At 48.6% G+C, this 20,075-nt stretch overlaps 1 protein-coding gene across 1 annotated transcript in view; it reads right to left on the bottom strand.

Annotated features, from left to right (window-relative positions):
• Positions 1-19,620, bottom strand: part of SCARA3 (scavenger receptor class A member 3) — a 33,517-nt gene extending 13,897 nt beyond the window's left edge. Inside the window, exons 1-3 of the mRNA XM_080925855.1 lie at positions 19,366-19,620; positions 4,368-4,466; positions 3,104-3,223 (exon numbers count right to left, since the gene is read on the bottom strand). Of these exons, the coding sequence (XP_080781981.1) occupies positions 3,104-3,223; positions 4,368-4,466; positions 19,366-19,372 (226 nt within the window). The 5' untranslated portion in view covers positions 19,373-19,620. The remainder of the gene's footprint in view (positions 1-3,103; positions 3,224-4,367; positions 4,467-19,365) is intronic.
• Positions 19,621-20,075: the final 455 nt, after the last annotated feature.

Genomic DNA, 20,075 nt, shown 5'->3' with positions numbered 1-20,075 from the left:
CTCCCAACCTGGGTTTTAGAAACAAGACCTCCTCATAAGTTAAGATAGTAAAAATTCACAAACACAGATAAAATTATTCTTAATTCTATTACCCGGAGAGCTCACCACCAATACCTTTGAGTCCCTACTTCTAGTCATGAGTCCACGGATAGCCACTTGACAAGTCACACAGACATATACTTTAGAAAATAATATGCAAAATTGTGTTACCCTGACTGTCTTGGTCACGGTTTCTATTCCTGCACAAACATCATGACCAAGAAGCAAGTTGGGGAGGAAAGGGTTTATTCAGCTTACACTTCCACATTGCTGTTCATCACCAGAGGAAGTTAGGACTGGAACTCACACAGGGCAGGAAGCAGGAGCTGATGCAGAGGCCATGGAGGGATGTTGCTTACTGGCTTGCTCAGCTGGCTTTCTTATAGAACCCAAGACCAACAGCCCAAGGATGACACCCACAATAGGCTGGGCCCTCCACCCTTGATCACTAGTTGAGAAAATGCCTTACAACTGGATCTCATGGAGGCATTTCCTCAACTGAGGCTCCTTTCTCTGTGATAACTTGTGTCAAGTTGACACAAAACCAGCCAGTACACTAACCATTCAGCTATTTCTCTTACAGGCATAGCATCATGGGCAATTTTCTTTTCCCTACCATCTTCTCACTCTTTCTTTGATAGGAGATTTTTTTTTAACTTTAAAAAAATTTAAAAAACCATTTTAGCGTGTGAATTCACTATGTATGGCACTGTGTTGTTATACACGGACATTTCCGTACAAGAATATAGTGTGTGTCCATCTTTGTCCTCCCATCCCAAGCCCCTGCTTCCTTCCCCTGCACTTGGTCCTCCACACATGTTCATTTCTCTTTTCATGTCATCTACACACGTGGGATTTTATATTTTCCTATACAATCTAGAAACTATAAATTAGAGAAAAAGAGAATAAACACATACCACAGGTCCCTTACCCATTCTTCTGTGGTTGGGCACCAAGGTTGGGTTTCATGAACGTTTTTCTATTAAGGCTTACAAACCACTTTAAAATCATGAGCTTTGGTGTCTGCACCATGCTCTATATAGGAATTCATCAGGATTATAAACAAACAAACAAAAAACCAAACCAACCAAACAAACAAACAAAAAAACCCTCTCTCACTGAGGACACTCAAGGTACCTCCTTTCCTGAGCTTATAAACAAAGTCTGACACATAGAAATGGTCAGTACTCCAACTCAGAAATAACTCTCTCTGTGATGGTTTGGGAACATGAGTTTTTCCTTGGGATAAACACTTGGAGCACATTTATTTTGTGCACAAATCTTTGGTACCAAGTTTCCTCTAGAGAAGCCCATGCTACCTCACAGTTCACTTCAGCCTGGAACCTGCTGTGTCAGCAGGGTTTAGAGCATGCAGCAGCAAAAGCTGGGCATCTGGGTTGATCCAGCAAAGGCATGGATGGCCCTGGCAGTGGTGAGAGGGTATAGGCTGGACTGATGACTGGCACAGATCTCTGAAGGCCACATCTGGCAGAATGGAATTATAATCACCCAAAGTGACTAACTGATATAAAGTCTGTTGGGTGACTTTGGCAGGTCAATGAATCTTTCCAGAAAGAATAGCCATCTACCAAAGGAAAACATAGAGGTAGCATTCTTAACATCTTCAACCCATCATGCCTTCAAGTGATTTAGAATCCCCAGGCTTCTAGTGAAACATTTTCTAGCTCAGATCTGTCCAGAGATTAATAATTAATTGTTTGAACCTTCTCTCAGTTAAGAGCCCATACCCAGGTAAAGGAAAAGACATGGGCAGACCTGATAATTGCTATTTTGACTTTAATGCTTCGTAATGTCTACTCGGCCAAGGGCTCGTTCCACACAAGTCTCTCTAGTCAATGCATATGGCATGTCTTGTAATTATATATTAATTTGTTTGAGCATTTCCCTAATTTATCCTGCCTTCTCGTCGTGTTATTGTTTCAGTGGGAAATGTGCCCTATTGGCTCATGGTTTTGAGCACTTGATCCATAGCTGTGGTGCTGTTGTAGAAGGCATACCTTTCAGAGGTAGAGCCTTGCTGGAGGTAGTGGGTCACTGGGAGTGGGGTGGCAGTGGTTGGTCACTGGAGTGGCCCTTGAGAGGCAATGTATCTTCCTATCTCTTCCTGTCACTATGCCTCACCCACCATGATGAACACCAAGATGAATCCCCCTTTTTTAAGTTGCTTCTTGTCATAGAAAAAAGAAACATGACAAATACAGCCAAGGGTGTTGATTCCAGAATATCGTCAACCAGAAGCAGGACCAGATGCCCCAATGGGAAGTTCACTTTACAGTCTGCACCCTGGTGAATGCTGCTCAGGTCTCCATTGTTTCTCTCTACTTCAAGCCTTGTCTTTGGTATCAAGCAGGTTGGAAACATATTTCAGCATGAATGTGACCAAACTGATTTTAGACAATTCATCTTGAACTCTTAGAATCTAGAAGGTAAGAGTTACCTGAGTTTGGTCATACAGAGTCACCAGGGTCACACCGACCTTACTGTGGACAAGACTGATTTTACAGGTCTTGGTAAACCTGGGAATTTACATTTTAATGGATCTTGATGCACATGGTACCCAACCTGAGCTTGAACAATCCACACAGAGACCATGGGACGTCTTTAGAAGACATTTCACCTGGAGAGCTAAAAGTTACAGGGCTCACTCCCTTACCCTGGGAATAGGGGTGGGCACCAGTAGTTCTGAAAACTTCCACATGATCCCATCACAGACCTGCCAAACTTGTGGTCATTTTCTTCTACTCAAAGCCCCAAAGATAACTTGTTTGAGACAGGGCTTCTCTCTGTAATCCTGGGCTGTCCTAGAGCTTGCTCTGTAGACCAGGCTGTCTGGAACTCAGAGATCCACCAGCTTCTGCACCCCAACCACCTAAATGCTGGGATTAAAGACAGGTACCACTAGGGCCTGGCTCCTAGAGCTAAATCTTAACCAGATGTTAGTCTGAGTGACAGGGTCCCAGAAGTGGAGTGCTTTTCCCCATGGGAGTGATTTTGGTATAGAAGCCTAATCGGCTATCCTGCAGCCAGAAAACTCTGAACTCACCCAGAGAGGCCAGCACAGCCACGGCCACCAGAAGCAGGGCCAGGAAGAGGTACAAAATCCTCACCGACGTGTGCAAAGATAGGTTCTTCTGACAGCGATTGCAGTGGGGTCCTGCCCGACCTGTGGAGGACAAGGCAGTGGCCTGGTTGAGTGAAGAGACTGGGGAGGAATGCTCAGTTCTGTGCTCCTGATCTGCCTGTCCTGCCTCCACGCTTCTCAAGCCAGGCTCACAAAGGGAATTTTCCTACTTGTCTTCCTTACTTGTTCTGCTACCTAGGCTGAGTTTCTAGAACTTTCTGGAATAGAGGAGACAGAAACCACCTCATTCCTTCTTACCAGTCGTTCTTTCTTGGCAGTATCTTTATTCAGCCCACAGAGTGAGATGCCTTTCCTCTCTACAGTGGCCCTACCAATGACCCCACAGTCCCAGCAGCCTGCTCACCCCTGCCTAATGCAATGCTTTATTGTGTGCTCAACGCAAACCCAGTTTGCCAAGAACCTTCTCAGTTACACGCTGACGCTCTCCTGCTACGAGAGTTCTTCAGCAGGGGAAAAATCATAATGCTTTACACAGTTTCAGTTTTAAGGTTTAAAGTCTCACTCCTGGGGACCCCCTCAGCACCAGACATGCCAGCAGTTGGTAAGCAATTTTCAAGCTGGGCAAATAAACTGGTTTTCCTGGATGAACTGCATCAGGTTGCTGCATGAAGGGAAGGAGAAGCACGTGTCTCTGGGAACTCGGGGAGGTGATCATCGCTCACTGAGAATGCTCCCCAAGGTAATCTCAGGTAACTGCAAATGGTGAGTACTAGCAGCAGTCAAAAATGACACACTAGAATGAACCCACAATTCTGAGAGCAGGCCTGGGGTAGCCCCAGGTGGTTACAGCATCTAGTCAAGGTAAAGAACACAAGCTGTAAGCTCTACCAAGTGCCACAGAGCATCATGGTCCAACCAGAAACTCAAACAGCTTGATTAACAAAGTGGAGGACAGACCTTGGGCAGAGTGTGTGGCTAGGAGAGATGGCATGGGTTCCTGCCAGAGCTCAGGCAGAGCCCAGGAGACACATTTCACTTATGACAAACGCTGGTTCCACCCGTACTGTACAGCCCCAGGCCACAGAGCTTTGCCATTCACTCTCCAAGGGACAGTAGGGAAATGAGAGCAGGAATTCTGGAGTATTTAGACATGCTGCTCCTTAGTCTAGAGAGGAAGGCAGGACCTCTCAGCTCTCAGAGGAGGTAGGGGGTCCCTAGCACTTACCCTCTTGGGAGCATGAGAAAGATGGCATGTCCTCCTCGTCACCAGCCGGGTCCTCTTCGGTGACGCACAGTACATCCCTGTCACTGCCAGCTGATCTCACTGCAATGGAACCAGTTGTCTCAGACCCCACCATGTCCTTGAGCCACACCCTTCCCTTTCCAGTTTTCCATCTGATACCAAGTTATGGGGCTGGAGAGATGGCTCAGTGGTTAAGAGCACTGACTGCTCTTCCCAAGGTCCTGAGTTCAATTCCCAGCAATCACATGGTGGCTCACAACCATCTGTAATGAGATCCGATGCCCTCTCCTGGTGTGTCTGAAGAGAGCTACAGTGTACTCATACATAAAATCAATGAATCTTTAAAAAAAAAAAAAAAAGGCCAAGTTATTGAGATATTCCACCCATCTGGTACAGAGATGTGCCCATCTCTCACAGGCCAGCCTTTGCTTCACTCAGACTCCTGGGAGGCGGAGCAAAGAGACATAAGCATGTGTTGGCTGGTCCAGCATGTGGAGCAGAAGCAGAATTTTCCTGCTTCAGGGAAACTCTGAAACTGGCACTGCATGGGTTCCAGGACCGTGTCCTGCCCAGCTAGGAAGGAGGAAGCAGGAATCCAGAGGTGGGTGGACCGAGGATGAGGTGGGTGGACATTCTGCTTCCTGCCTGTCACTGGAGTCCCACCAAGCTGCCAAAGGAAGCATGGAGGAGAAAGGGGGTCCAGGGCCAGATGATTCCTAAGTAAGACCTAAAATGATGCATCTGTTCTCCCTCCTCACCCCATCCAGCTCTTCTTCCTGGAAAAATAATGAGGAAGGTGCTTTGACAAAGAACAGGAGCCTAGCCCAATTGTCATCAGAAAGACTCCAGCACCTGGTGGAAACAGAGGTGGAGCTTCTGCTCACAGGAGCCAAAGAGGCCAAAGACACCACAAAAACCACAGAACCAAGTAACCTGAGTCCATCTGGGCTCACAGCGACTGAACCACCTACCAGAGAGCCTGACATAGGTCCTCCACACAGCAGGAGCAGGGCTTGTCCATGACTTTGTTAACCTGCCTTTGGGACCCTTCCTCCTTCCGGGTTGCCTTGTCTAATCTTAATAGAAGACAATGTACCTAGACTTACTGAATAGGACACAGCGAGTTGATATCCATGGGAGGCCTGCCCTCTTCTGAAGAGAAAAAGAGGAGTGAATGGAGAGGAGGAGGTAGGAGGAGGGACTGGGAGGAGAGGAGGGAGGAAGGGGGAACAGCAGTGGAGATGTAACTTAATTAATTAGTTGATTAATATAAAAAAAGAAAGAGGCAGAGCAAGCCATTGAGTCAATTAGGACTTACTTTGCTCTGGGAAATGGGAATAAAGCCAAGGATGGAAGATAAACTCTTTAGGAGAAGCATTTTTGACCTCTTTTTTAAAAAAGCCGTATTTATTTACATATTTATATTTAATTTATTTTATTCTTTAGTACACAGGTGTGTGTGTGTGTTCAGACACATGACACACATGTCATAACTAGAATAGTTTTTTTTTTTTTTTTTTTTTTTTTTTTTTTTTATGAGTAGTTAAGAGTTTGCTAGGATAAGACTTTAACATAGGGTTAGGTCTGGACTTCAGTAGAGAGACAGAAAGAACACAGCATGCCCAAGTGTGACTGTGGGCTTCTCAAGAGAAACCTGCTTATGTGTCTTAACACCAGTCATATATGCCATTAAACTATCCTATTTTGTTTTTAATTGTGTGAATGTGTGTGTGCTTTCACTCCTCCCCTCAAGAGGAGCAGCCAGTGCTCTTGACTGCTGAGCCATTGCTCCAGCCCCAATCATAGGCACCATTTCCATGGCATCTGAAGTTCACATGGTTGAAAAGAAGCTTAGTCCCTACCCCCACGACATAAAATATCTTCCTTTATACAGTCCCTACAAATGAGCTCACTGGATCGGACCATAAAGATATTTTAGCAATAGAATAATTAACAAGTTACCACTGACGAAGGATAATAAAATCATAGTTTTAACTACACGCCATATGCTGATGTGCTGGCACACACCAGTGAGGCTCATTATAAAGACAAATGTATTTATGACTTTAATTCAAATTATCTTCATATTTTGTCTTGTAAAGATTGTTGGTGAAAGGCTTGTTGTGGAGGGACATTGGACCTAAGGGTTAAAGAGTGTACTTATCATATATGGGACCCTGGTTCTATCCCCAACACACACACACACACACACACACACACACACACACACACACACACACACCCTGTAGACTCTACCTGGAGTCTGGAGATGCAGAATTCTTTGGTCAGCTCTCAGCCAAATGACCCTTTTTCCTTAGAGGAACCACCTGGGGTACAAGTTAGAATCTTTCCTGACAGGTTTGTTTGGTAAGGTGCCGACCAACCAGAAAGGTCTTGGACTGTCTCAAGTGAGACACAGTGACAGCAGTGCTGAGAAGGGACAGCTTCTGTGGTCTGGGTTTTGCTGTGGGAGCAGTGACCTAGCTGTCCCTTGTAGAACTCACAGTCCCGTCATCGTACACACTGCAGACTCCATGCCCAGGATACAGTCACTCAGTTCTGTATTTTGTGTTTTCCCGGCTTTATCTCTCAGTTAAATACCACCCCCGTTTCTCTCTCCCTGTCCTCCTCCTCTTGTTCCTTCTCCAAGAACTCCTCTTCTTTGGGGCTTGTTTTGCCTGGTCCCTGGAAATTTCTGGTTTCTTTCAACTCCTCTTATGCATTTTGTCATTTACCTCTTACCATTTGCCCCCAAATGTGCTGGGAGTAGCCATGCCTCTTTGCTTCCTTCTATTTCATTTTTGAAAGGTGGCCGAAGTGTTGGGTCTGGCCTCAAGGAAATCATCCTGACAGTCATATAAATTTTATAGCCTAAAGTATCATTTTTACGGTCAAATAGACTGAGGGCCAAAGACATTGAAGAATGTTACTAACTTCTCACACAATACAAGTGAAGAAGCCAAGATTTGCACTCAAAAATCTTCTCTCCCTGGCCAGCCTACCACCACTGGGAGAGAGGAACAAAAGTCCTCCGAATTCTAAGAGGTATTTTTCCAGCAGCTACAGGATCATGGGGAGAAGGGACAAGAACTTGACTGGCAGGCAGAATGTCAGGGTTGTGGCAATGACCAATAGCCCTCTAGGGTTTTGTACACCATGGATCCTTTGACCCCATGTCCCAAACATTGCCCTGCATCCTCTGTGATCAGCTGGAGAAATGGGATGCAGGGTAGATGTGATGGTTAGTGCCCACAGAGTCTGCAGTCACCTGGGGATGGGCCTCTGGGCATGCCTAGGGAGCAGTATCTTGAGTAGAATTACCGGAGATGGGAAGACTTGTCTGTGGTGGGTATCACCATTTCCTGGCTGAGATTCTGGAGTGTAAGTGTGAAGAAAAGGAGATGGTGGATGGGTGTGGTCAGCTGATTCATACTCGCCCTGGCTGGACTTTCTCTCCACAATGGTCGTACCTCTAACTGTGAGCCAAAAGAAAGACTTTCTCGCTGAAGTTGCTTTTGTCAGTGTTTGTCACAGGGACAGGCAGAGAAACAGGCAGTGGGTAAGAACACCCGAGAAGCAGTGGCAACCTTGAGTGGGCTCACCAGGGAAGGGACTGAGGAGGGTCCCCATGGCTACCATCCAGCCCCTCTGCTTAGCTCCCAGGTCTGTCACAATTCAACCAACCCTGGAGTAAGGGACTTGCCACTGCACTCCAGGCGCATGGATTCACCTGTGTGAAACTCAGCAACCAGCTCTCATGCCCAGAGCTCAAGTTCTAAGGGCAGACACTGCCGTCTGGCACAGTGGCTGACTCGGGGAAAGAGGGCTTTGAAACCTTTGCATGAGTTTCCATCATACTTTCTGGTAAGTGGTTCTATAGCTGCACCTGAACATGTCTGAGGATCTTAGGACCCCAGGACTCAGAGTCCCACCTCCAGGGGAATTCTAAGTTGAGAGAGGCCCGAGATGAGAACATACTGAGGCTTAAAATCACTCCCACCTCCCCACCACCCTTACGGATCCCTAAAAGTATCCGGAGAAGGATATGGTGTAAGGAATTAGAGAAGTTAGTCTCTGGATTTGACAGCTGGATGGAGAAATGGTGTCTGTCTGTCTGTCTGTACGCACTGTAAAAAGAGCAAAGTGGGAGAGGGAGACAGGAACCACCTGTGTGGTGTGTGACGTGCAGCCCATCTTTTTACTCGAATAGCAACCTCTTCAGTCCTGCTTTGAAACCCAGTCGGCGGTGGCCATCTCTCCATCAATCTGCCAGCTGTTTTACAAGGATTGCTCTGCCAGGGCACTTTACAGGGTGATGATCACTTTCCCACAAAGCTAGGTGGACTAGAATTCTTTGGATCGTCCTGTGCTCGTCTAAACGGGAAACCTAAGTATCGAGCTGGGAAGGCTCATCTCCCAGAGCTCTGCAGAACACTACAGGATAGGGCTGTTCGAGTATCTCCAGGCTTCACTTGAGCCCCTCAGAGTGACCCCCTCCTTCCTGTTCCTGCTCCTCAATCCCTCCCTATTCTTGAGTGGTGCTTCCCTCGGGACAGGGCCTCCTCCCTGTTTTGGATCCAAAGGAAATTTCATCACTCCACTGTTTATAGCCTTTGCAAGGAATCTGGGATGATTTAAATGAAGTCTGGCTGACACCAGCCTTCAGCAAACACCCCTCCCATAGCAGCTCTGCCACACCCTTGCTCTCCGGGGTGAGAGCCCCTTAAATTGCTTGCCATTAACAAAGGGGGGGGAGTAAAGAGGACCACCACTTTCCAGAACTGCAAGAATTGGCCCACAGAGGGGAAGGAGAGCTGCCTGCCCAGAGCCCAGTCCACTTTTGACCACTGGTTCCTCCTGAGTGTTGGCCCTTTTCCTCGTGATGACATCTCAGCTCTGTAACTCATAGTCCTTCCCAGTCCCCAAAGCGGGTTTCTTTTTTCCTAATCCCCTGACTTCCTGCTGTCCAGCGTAGAATCCTGCCCTTGGGGACTCTGAGTGGCCCATATCTGGAACGCTTCGGCAGCTTGCCACGCTAGCCCCTCTCACTTTAATGAGGACATAATCCAAAGCATTTGTGGGGCTCCCTCAAGCCAAGCCTTTTGTAAGTACAAAGTCGGTGTGTTTGTGTCCCGTTGAGCTTGGTTCTGGTTGGAGACGAGATGAACACACAGACAACGGATGAGCAAAGCTGGGAGGGAGAGAGTTAAGCCTTGTGAGAAGATGAATGAGAATTAAATGAGAACCAGGAGGAAGCCCTGGTGCTGAGCCAGACATGCTCCCCTGGGGCGGGGGAAGAGTTCTCCTTCATCTCCCCATTTTCCCAGCCTTCTGGGGCATACTGACTCAGTGTTGGGGATAGAGCTTTCAGAAGGGGGTGCTCACAAGTCAGAGTCACTGCTATTCCATCACGAAGATCGAAGGATTGTAGCAATGGCTTCTTAGTGTCCAGAAGTCAGTAGCCAGACCCCAGTGCACATGCGCCATCTACAAAGTTGCCAGGAGAGCTGGGATAGGGCCCCTCCACACAGGCCTGCCATCTGTTTCTACCCATCAGAACTCCTTCAGGTCAATCCATCTTCCCCTGGGCCCCTGTCATTCTAGGGCTGATGGCACAGTGGGTGTCAGTAAAGGCAGCTTGTGGACATTTGGCGAAGGCCTGAGTGTTTTCTGCTGGTTTAACCACGGGCTCGTTTTAATTTAAAAACGAATGAAGAGTAATCATTTAAAATATGGTTTCAATCTGTTTTATTCTTGGTGTTCTCTATGGCCAAGGGAGTGTTGACACATGGGGTCTGCAAGTGCTTAAGGCAGCAGAGACATATTAGGGGTGGGGGTGGGGGCCTATGCTTGAACTGACAGAAAAGGTGGGGAGGAGGGCCTAAGGAGGCAGCAGAGTTCAGGTGAGCTGTCCCTCTCGTCCATGGAGCTAGCCAGACATGGCATAAGACATAATCCTTTTTCCTTAAACGGGAAGGATTCCTGTTCGGACAAGGAGTGGTAGGGGCTGGGACATGAATCTATGTGACATTTAGGACTTTGGATTTGCCCAAAGTTAGGGTGACTACACTGTAAAATGTAAAAGTTGTTGGGAATCTGGAATGGCAAGGAGAGCCTTATCCTGATAGGACGGAGGTGTCTGGAGCAGGCTAAGCTTCTAGGAAGGAGTAGCTTCGGTTGCAGGTCTATAGGTGCTTTTTCTTTCCCCTCTTGTCACTTTCAGCATCTGGAATTGGTGGGGCTAGCCTTGGAAGAGGACCCTGGATCAGACAGGCATGTCTAGACCTAAATTTTTCATGAAGCTCCTTCGAGAGACACGTAGGACAACAAGGTACTCTGGGAATCATGAAGGGGCCTCCAAGTCTCCAGGCACTAGTCACTGCCTCCCTTGTCCAGAGGCCACAGAACTGCGACCATGGAGTGCTTTTAGCTAGAGAAGACTAGCCAGGTGCTAGTCTTTCTTCATGTGGCCCACGCTGCAGGCCACATGCTTGGAAAAAAGGAAAAAAACAGGTCAAATGGCCTTTAAAGGTCGGCATTGCAAGCCAGCTTCAAAACAGAACAGCAAACACTGCAGGCTGAAAGAGCCTCTGTTCAGCTGGTACCTGAGGGCGTAATCTCCAATTCAGGTGTCAGAAGGAAGGCCAGAGAGGAGGAGATTCCTTGTTCTTAAGCGTTTGCTTGCAAGAGCCAGGTAGAACATTGGATGGTGAGGTACATGTCTTGGCACCTGGTTGCAGCAGTTGCTGACTTTCTTGGGACTGAGCCTGGTTCAACCTTTCCTTCCGTGGGTAGAAAACAACTTTGCTAACCTTCTGCTAACTCAGCCACCATCAATGACCAGGAAATGTGTGATTGAGTCATCTTCCTCTCCCCCTCCTCTTCTTCCTCCTCTTCTCCCTTCTCTTCTCCCTCCTTCTCTCTCTTCTCTTCCTCCTCCTCCTCTTCTTCTTCCCGAGACTGCATTCTTCGACAGGCGTCAGAAGGGGGGAGATTCGAGGAACTGAATAAAAGGTCTTTCTTTAAGCACTCCAAGGGACATATTGTGATAATTATCTTCAGCCGAGTTCATAGTGGGTTTTCCAAACAGCCAATTGAGACAGGAAAAAAAAGAAAGATCTGGAGAGCCTTCTCAGGAGCCAATGCTGTATTTAAAGTTTCAGGATGGCTATGGTTTAAGGTTGGGAAATGCTATAATTAAGGTCTCTGGGTTGTTTTCTTCAAAAGCCTCCTGCTACTGCCCATCTCCATGGCTTTGTGGGTTCCTCTGAAGCCTGGTGGGAATCTTCTGTCCCCTCAGCTCTGAGGGAGCCAGGCCTCTCGTTCAGCTTGTACTCGGCTCAGCGTGTTAACAGTGACATCCTTTCCACTGGAATCCAGGCCCCCACCCACCATTACAGTTGCTAGTATGTATGTCCTATCTGTCGCTGCCTCAGGAACCCCCCTGTAAGTACTCAACCCCCCCCCAAGCACTAGTAGTGTTCTTGGTGACTGTAGAAGTTCTGAGTTCCATCTTGCTTTATCCTAAGTTTCCCTTTCTCTCGACAATACACTCCCCGTCTTTTGTTACCCACTACGGGCATTTGGGGTATCACCAATTTTCATTGTCATCCTAACCCTAAACTAGTAGGCTTAACTCCAACCCCCTGAGAACCCCAAACGTCTACCACATTTCTAAGTAGCTCCTCCATGGTTGGCCATCACCTCTCTCTGAAGAACACACTGCAACCGTTCCTATTGTCCCGGCGGCTCTCATAAACACAAACAGCCCTTCCTGCCCTCCCTGAAGCCCCAGGCATTGAGTGGGACAAGAGCAATGGCAGCCAGCAGTCTGCGTGATGTCTCTCTGGTCTGCGAAACACAACCACGTCTCATTTCTCAAGGTCCCTGTAGCCTTTCCTGTGACTCTTCTCAGAGTTTCCTTGTCGCGTGTGTAACACAGTGGCTGTGCCCTCTGTGTGCCAGGGATGCTGAGAAATGTCAAGGAGGTGAATGTCACAGGCACACCCCGACGTCGATTAAGGGTAGCGGCCACTCTGGGTAATTTTCCCAACTCCGGTCCCAGCTGTCATTTGTTACCACATCCCAACCCTCAGGACTAACCCCAACTTCCAAGAAATCCTTTTTACAAAGTGTGTCCACAGAACACGGTTCCAAAACATCCTTTGTTGGGGGAGGAAAAAAAATAAAAAGCTCTTAGCAAATATTTCAAAAAACCCTTGAGGGAAAAAGAACGGCCTTTAAATGAATGTTTAACTTTGGGTTTCTCAGACTGACTTGACCTCAGAACTTCCGGTCGATCTGGAAAAACATGCACTGATTATTCCTATGGAGTGGGGACTCGGAGGAACCCCATGTTGGAGAACGATGCTCTGAATGATACCAGCACTGGGCTGGGTTACTCCTTCACACGCTGCTATGCCTGTGAATGGAGAGACACTGAGGTGGAAGCTTTGTCAGTTGCAATCTGCAGGTCTCAAGCTCCAGGCTGGCTACGGCTCTGCCTGCCTGCTCTCTGGAGCATGGCTGCCTGCCATTCCTCAGCTTAGCACAGGGGCAGAGAGACCACAAATCTCTCCTAGTGTGACTGTCCGGGCCCAGCCCGCTTTGTCCAAGCCCTGGAAGACTTCCTCAACCCAGGGAGCAGAAATTCTGAAAAGACCAACAATTCTTGAATTCCAACTTCTTTATCTTCCACTGGATCCCTTTAAACATCTCCACGTCTCGCAAGCACAAGTGAACAGGACGGGGGAGGGGCGTGCGCATTTAGAGCAGACAGTGTTCAGTGAGCCATATGCAAATGAGCATCCCCTTTGCCGGAGTATGCCTTCTAGGAACTTTCCTAAGAGGATAAGTACACAGCCAGCAAAAGTGACCATAGCGTTGACTGCAGCATGAATAAGAGTTCAATTAAACGATTGTAGACATATACTAGAAATATACTATAGAACATTACAAACAATGAAAACTATAGATTTATGTTTATTACTGGGGAAAATATAGTCATCCTCTACCCCTCTATCCCACCCCCTTTTAAATTAACCTTTTGTTGATTTAACAAACTACATCTAGAGCTGGTGAGACGGCTCAGTGGGTAAAGGTGCTTGCTGCCAATCCTGATAATCCCGAGTTACATCTCTGGAACCCACCTGATGGAGAGAGAGAACGAACTCCCAAAAGTCATCCTCCGTCCTCTACCTGTGAGCCATGGTATGCAGACTATACAACACACTGCTCACCCCACCAAAAAAAAAAAAAAAAATGAAGTTTACAACATGAAAATAACAAAACTGTGCAAGACAGCATAATACGAACAGCATCTTCTTATCTTTGTGTGTGTGGGGGGAGGTCAGTGTGCACATACAGAATTCTGCGGGATATATCCAACACGTCTGGCTACCTCTGGGACACACACACACACACACACACACACACACACACACAGAGGATATATTAGCTCTGGGGTGTTAGATTTCCTAAGTGCTGTACTCCCCTCCTCCCTTCTGAAATTTTCTAATTTATGAACTAACTAAGCATATGTCCAAGTCTTCTGGATGTTTCTTCACCTTTGACAGAGCCTCCCACTCTTCCTCCGCCACCTTGTTCCTTTCCATCTTCCCTCTGTCTTCCAATCACTGCCATCTCTTCAGGCCCAGCTTCACTGCTGCTCCTTCTGACACTCCCACCGAGGCCTCGGCACCTTCCCCTCGCTCTCCTCAATGCCCTGATGGGGTTGGTCTTATGCACTGTGTATTCAGATGCTGAGTTCTGTGCCACGAGATCAGGTTGCGGTCTGGACATGGACGTTTTACTGACCAATGAGCTGTGAAGAATGTTCCCCAATAGTCTCTGATTGGGTAATAGAGCCTGTGACTGGGCCTGGTAAAATGATGCCAGCCCGTCCTCCTTGCAGCCTACTGATCCCCCGACTCTCTTTGCTTCCTCCTCTCACCTCCCTCTCTAGTTCTTTGCCTGTGTTCTATCTAAACCATGTCTCGAGGCTCCTTCTCAACCTCTAAAAGTAGAGATTTTCCAACATAGGGTCAAGTTGTACGAGGAGGAGCCTAGTGAGACCTGTCAGATGCAATTTTTTCTGACAAGCCTTTCAGGTTCCCCAAGAACCCTGGCATCTAACGTCGGGTCATTACATGTTCACTAAATAGAAGCATGCATTTTTATCAGCTTCTTGGGCTCAGTTCTGAGGATACCATGGTAGGATTCTTGATTTAAAAGCTCGCAGCCCAGTGTGTGTTGAAGGTTAATACACATGCAATAAACACATATTTTGAGCTCTTTTGAGTGCCAGGGAATGGACACAGAGAGATGCTTCTGAAACCCCATGTTCTGATACCTCTCTGAGGTATTTGATGAGGGAACTGAGGCTGTGGAGTGTAGTGGTGAGGATGGTCTGTGCTACACTGGGATGACCTTAGCGCACGCTTGTGCACACACACACACACACACACACACACAGATATACACATTCAGACATATACACATTCACACACACAGATATACACACATTCACACACACATACACATATGCACACACATACATGTACACACATATACAAACATACACACACAATATACAGACATACATTCACACACACATATACACATGCACACACATACACATATACACATGCACCCACACATATACATACACACATTCAAACACACACAATATACAGACATACGCACATTCACACACATATAGACACACATATACACATATAAATACACATACAATAAACACACACATTCACACACATACACAGATGCACACATACATACATACATATGCACATACACACACACATACACAGATGCACACATATACACACAAAACGCACAGAGGGCACAACAGAATTGAATGCAGATGGAGTAGATGCAAGAGTTCAGTGCCCATCAGACCACCCGGATGCCAATTCTAACACTGTGGGTCCAGCTGTGGGTCCATGGAAACTGCCAAGCTACCCACCAGAGCCCCCTGTAAAGCAGAATGCTTTTTCCTCTTTCACAAATTGGCCTTAAAGTTTCCCCAGATGGATACCAGGGTGACAACCTGTAACAGTTTGGAGCTGACCTCTGTGGCTCCTGAATCAGGTGGTGGCTCTTCTTACCTTTGTGCAGTTAGCTCCTCGTTCTTGACCCCAGTCTCCTTCCAGAGCCCAGAGTTCTGGGGATGGAGGGGGTAGCCTGCCGCCTAATGAATAAACAACCTTTTCCAAGGCAAGCTGAGGTGTGGCCTCCCAGCTCAGATCATTTCTCAGCCTTTTGGCCAAAACCAAATGTCAATCACAGGACTGCATTTTTGTTCTACTAATTTGTTTTTATTTTATACATGTAGGCAAAACGCCCCACACGTATGCCATGTGTGGGCTTGGTGTATGCAGCGACAGCAGAAAGCAGCAAATGTCTGGGAACTGGGTTACAGACAGCTGTGTGCCAGCACGTGGGTGCTAGGAATCAAACCCCGGTCCTCTGGAAGAGCAGCCATCATTCCTAACTATGGAACTGTCTCTCCAGCCCTGTGGGCTGAGGTTTTATCAGTCTCCTTTCCCTGCCTGCCTCGCTCTATGCTGCATGATCCTGTCTCAATTTCGGGGAATGGCTTATCTGGCTCTGCCTGGCCCAGTCTCTGAGGGACAGAGACACACACCAAACACACACTTTCCACCCCTATCCCCCACATTACTTCTGCTCAACAAATGGTACTGGGCCCACAGCTCCCCATCCTTGTCCTTGGGGAGCACTAGTGAGGAGACAGGGTTGGGGTGGGGCAGGGGACAGAGATGGAAAATGACAGCATCAGAACTGGAGAGCTCATGTGGGTTGCAGATTGGGTGTCCTTGTTTTTACCTTTACAGCCAACCAGGCTACTTCTGGGGGCCATGGGAGAGCTCTCCTTTCAAGCCCTGTCACAGGTGGCTGTTAATGGCTCACAAGTTGGTGAGAAACTCTGAGGTGGGCTTGTCACCAAGAAACTGGTGGCAGCTGTTTGCTCCTAGGCTTATGTGTGAGAGAGGCCAGGTGCCAGCTTACATAAAAAGCCATGGCTAGCTGGGAGGCCTGGCCAGCCACTGTTGGGCAGGAGACCCCGCCCCATCCACCTTGGGCAGGGACCTGACACTGAGGTGCTTAACAGTCCTGTTTTCTGGTTTAAATACTATTCCCATAAATATTCCCTCTCCCCACAAAACATCACATCACTGTTTGCTTTGAACAGGGGACTGGGTTTTTTTTTTTTTTTTTTTTTTTTTTGCCAGCAGATGTAATTGGAAGATCAGTGGAGCCTTGGAGGTGCCAAAAAAAAAAAAAAAAAAAAACCCAGCCTCCCTTGGGGAAGGGCCTTTTTGGAAAATTTACCCCCCTCCCCTTCAGGTCTGAGGGGCACCATGCTTTTCACACTCCAGTGAGAAAAAGCTCCACTCTGAAGCTCTTTCCTGATGTACCCTGCCTTTTTCATCATAGAAGATGGTGGCAGCCCTTTCTGGATGCTTGGGAGAGGGGCATGCTGGGAGTCCATCATTCCACCCCCCTCCCCAGGGTGGCTCTGCAGCCCCTTGAGGTCCTGAGGTGTCTAAGGGTTTCTGAAGAGCTACCCTGAGGTTTGTGGGGGGAAGTTTTCCTGGAATCTGGGGAGGCAGGAAGATTGGAGCAGGAGTAAGCAGGCAGGAGCCATCATTGCCCCAGTTCTGTCCTGGGGACCTCCTAAGACATGTTCAAGCTCCACCTGTGCCTCTTTTTATTTTATCTGCAGTGGGATGTGTCAAAGCACTCTGAAAAGCACAGTTTCTTAGCATTATCATCCGCAAGGATCAGGGCAGCCTGTGGCCCTGTGGACTACAGTAATATGTGTCTTTAGTGGTTTCAGAAAATGGCCTGTCTCAGGACTACTGATAGGAGGGAAAGCTCCGGGGATGCAGTGGCTAGAAGCAGGGGCCATGGGCGAGGCTCTGCCTCATCTGCCAAGGGAACATCCCCGGGCTGGTTATAACTACTATGTTCACCCCAGTCAACAGTAGACCCTTCAAGGTCATCGAAAAGCGTGGGCAGAAGGTGCCAGAGGCCATAGGGTAGGAAACAGAGGCATCGGTCTCTTCTGAACCGGAGGACAGAGCCAAGGCTCTAGACCCTTTGGCTGGCAGTGAGTTTTAACAGGTTGCTATTCCATTTTTACAAGCCACAGAATTCCTGGGTCTCAATGAAAAATGAAAGGGAAGAGAAGGGGGAGAATCCTTGTTTAAAACATGCATTTCGAGATACTATCAGTGTGGCACCATTAAGGAACCAAGTGTGGGCCCGGTTGGGATTCTGTAAACCCCACCCCTCAGTTACCTGGCAATATCCAGGTATGCTCCGCCCCAGTGACCTGACACTATAAAAGGAGCTGCTTGCCCCCTCCTCTCTCTCTTGCCTCCTGGCTCTCTTGCTCTCCTGCCCCTACCCCTCCTCTTCCCTTTCCTCTCCCCCCTCGTGCTCATGGCTGGCCTCTTCTCTACTCCTCTACTCTTCTATCTCCCCCCCTCCCCGCCTCTACCACCCTCTTAACTCCCCCATGCCCTGAATAAACTCTATTCTGTACTATACCCTAGTGTGGCTGGTCCCTCAGGGGGAAGGGATTCTCAACATGGGCCCCCCAGAGGCATCTCCCTTGCCCCCAGGCCTCGCTGCACCTCCATGGGCCATATGCCCCTGACTCTCTTCATCCTTCCCCTAACATTGGTGCTGAAACCCAGGATGTCATCTTTTCACAACATTGGTGCCCTGTGACTTTTCCTTTCAGTGACTTTTCCTTTCATTGGTGCCCCATGACTTTTCCTTTCAGGTCCTGCGGGAGTACTGACCCTGCCGCACGTTCACCGCTGACCCTACTCTCTCTGAACCTCCATTTCTTCCAGTCTACAATGCGGAGGTTGGCAGGAGTCAGAGACTTGTCTGTGAGGTCCTAACTTCTTGAATCACGAATCCTTGGATAACAAAGATTCAAACCACCCCTGCTCCAGTTGAAGCAGGCTGTCACAAGAGTCCCTGATCAGTAACACCCAAGAGTGAAGCTTTGGAGCCCCAAACACCACCCCAAAGTTCCTCTTAGAGAGCTAAGAGGACACATCTCTCTCCCTATAGGACCCCAAGCATCTGCTGGGCTGCTAGAGGAGGGTTACCAAAAGGCACCAGAGAGAGTACCCCAAACCTCATGACCTGGAAGGGGCTCTCCAGGACCCAGGAGGAGCAGTTTAGAATCAAGAAGGGATTTAACTTCCATTCCAAGTCTGTCTGGCCCTCAGGGCTTGCTCAGTAGCTCCCTTGCCATGTCAGAGGTCAGGAAGGGTCAGACAGGGTTCAGACCTTAGGAAGGTAAGGACTCTGTGGGGCTCTGACTGGCATGACTGTCTTGAGGGGAAGGGGACAGAGTTGGTGGAAGAGGGCCTGCAGGAACCTCTGGGATGGGACCTCGGGTGCGATCCACACCGAGCATCCCTTCTGCGCTCCTAGGGAACCGGATCAGAGTCTTCTCTGGACTTTAAATTTGTTTTGAGGGGTGAGCAATGGCGGTGAGGCCGGCCCTGCAAGGGCCCGGTGTGATGATGGTCCACCCTTCCTCTCTTCTCTTTTCCGGGACTTAGGGTTCTTCCTGTCCCCCTCAGAGCCCGCCCCATTCCTCCCTATTACCTCTTCAGGGGTAGTTTTTTTTTTTTAGTTTTCTTCCTTCCTTCCTTTCTTTTTCTTTCTTTCTTTCTTTCTTTCTTTCTTTCTTTCTTTCTTTCTTTCTTTCTTTCTTTCTTTCTTTCTTTCTTTCTTTCTTTCTTTCTTTTTTTTTTTTTTTTAAGGCAGGGCTCCTGACCTGCAACGTCTATCCTAGCTCTGAGGACTTTTAGCCCTCCTGCAGCCCAGGCGCCAGAGTGCCCCGGCTCGGCCCATGTCTTGGGAGGAAGGATAGATGTTCTCTATTGCTCCCAGGGAGTCTGCTTACCTTTCATGGTCCCTTCTGCGCGGGCCTCTGCAGGGCCCCGCGGCGCTCGAGTGGCCTTGGATGGAGCGGGAAGATGGGGTCCTCCCCAGGCACCGACCGCCGCCCCTAGGTGCAGGCCGCGGGTCTGTGGCTTGCGTGGGGACACATGCGGCGCTGAGCTGCTGCTCAGGCGGTGTAGCAGGAGGAGGATCCCGGGGGTCGCAGGCTGGGGACGCCACGCTGCCCGCCGGAGCCGGGCGAGCTGTGTTGCCCCGCGCCCGCAGTCCTGGCCTCGCGCGCATCCCTCCCTCCTCCGCCTCCCGCCCTCCCTCGTCGTCACCGCTTGGGCCCTGGCCCAGATCAACTTCCTTGATATTTTCAAAACTGCCGCTGCCGGGGCCCTTTGTGCCCCTGGTGGACGACGATGGGGGCGTGAGAGGGTTTGCCATCCCGGGGTATAGAGTGGTTGCCGTTGTGGTAGGAGGACCCTGGATTTCAGTCCTGCATAGTTCCCTGTCCATCTATAAAGAGAGACCCGGGAGAAGCAAGAATTCTTGGGCACCAGCCTTCTGCCAACGGTTACACCCCTGCATCGCAAGCCACTTCTTCCCCGGTCCACTCCAGTTGACACTTTTTGCTTGCTATATGACTCTGCCACTGCGAAACTCAGTAACGTTGAATTTCTTGTCTGCAAGGGAGAACTGGGCCCTGGGCACCCCCAAATCCTGCTA

The sequence above is a fragment of the Micromys minutus genome (genome assembly GCF_963924665.1).
Source record: "Micromys minutus genome assembly, chromosome: 12".
NCBI classification, from domain to species: domain Eukaryota; kingdom Metazoa; phylum Chordata; class Mammalia; order Rodentia; family Muridae; genus Micromys; species Micromys minutus.
This window is presented reverse-complemented; position numbering and strand designations above follow the sequence as displayed.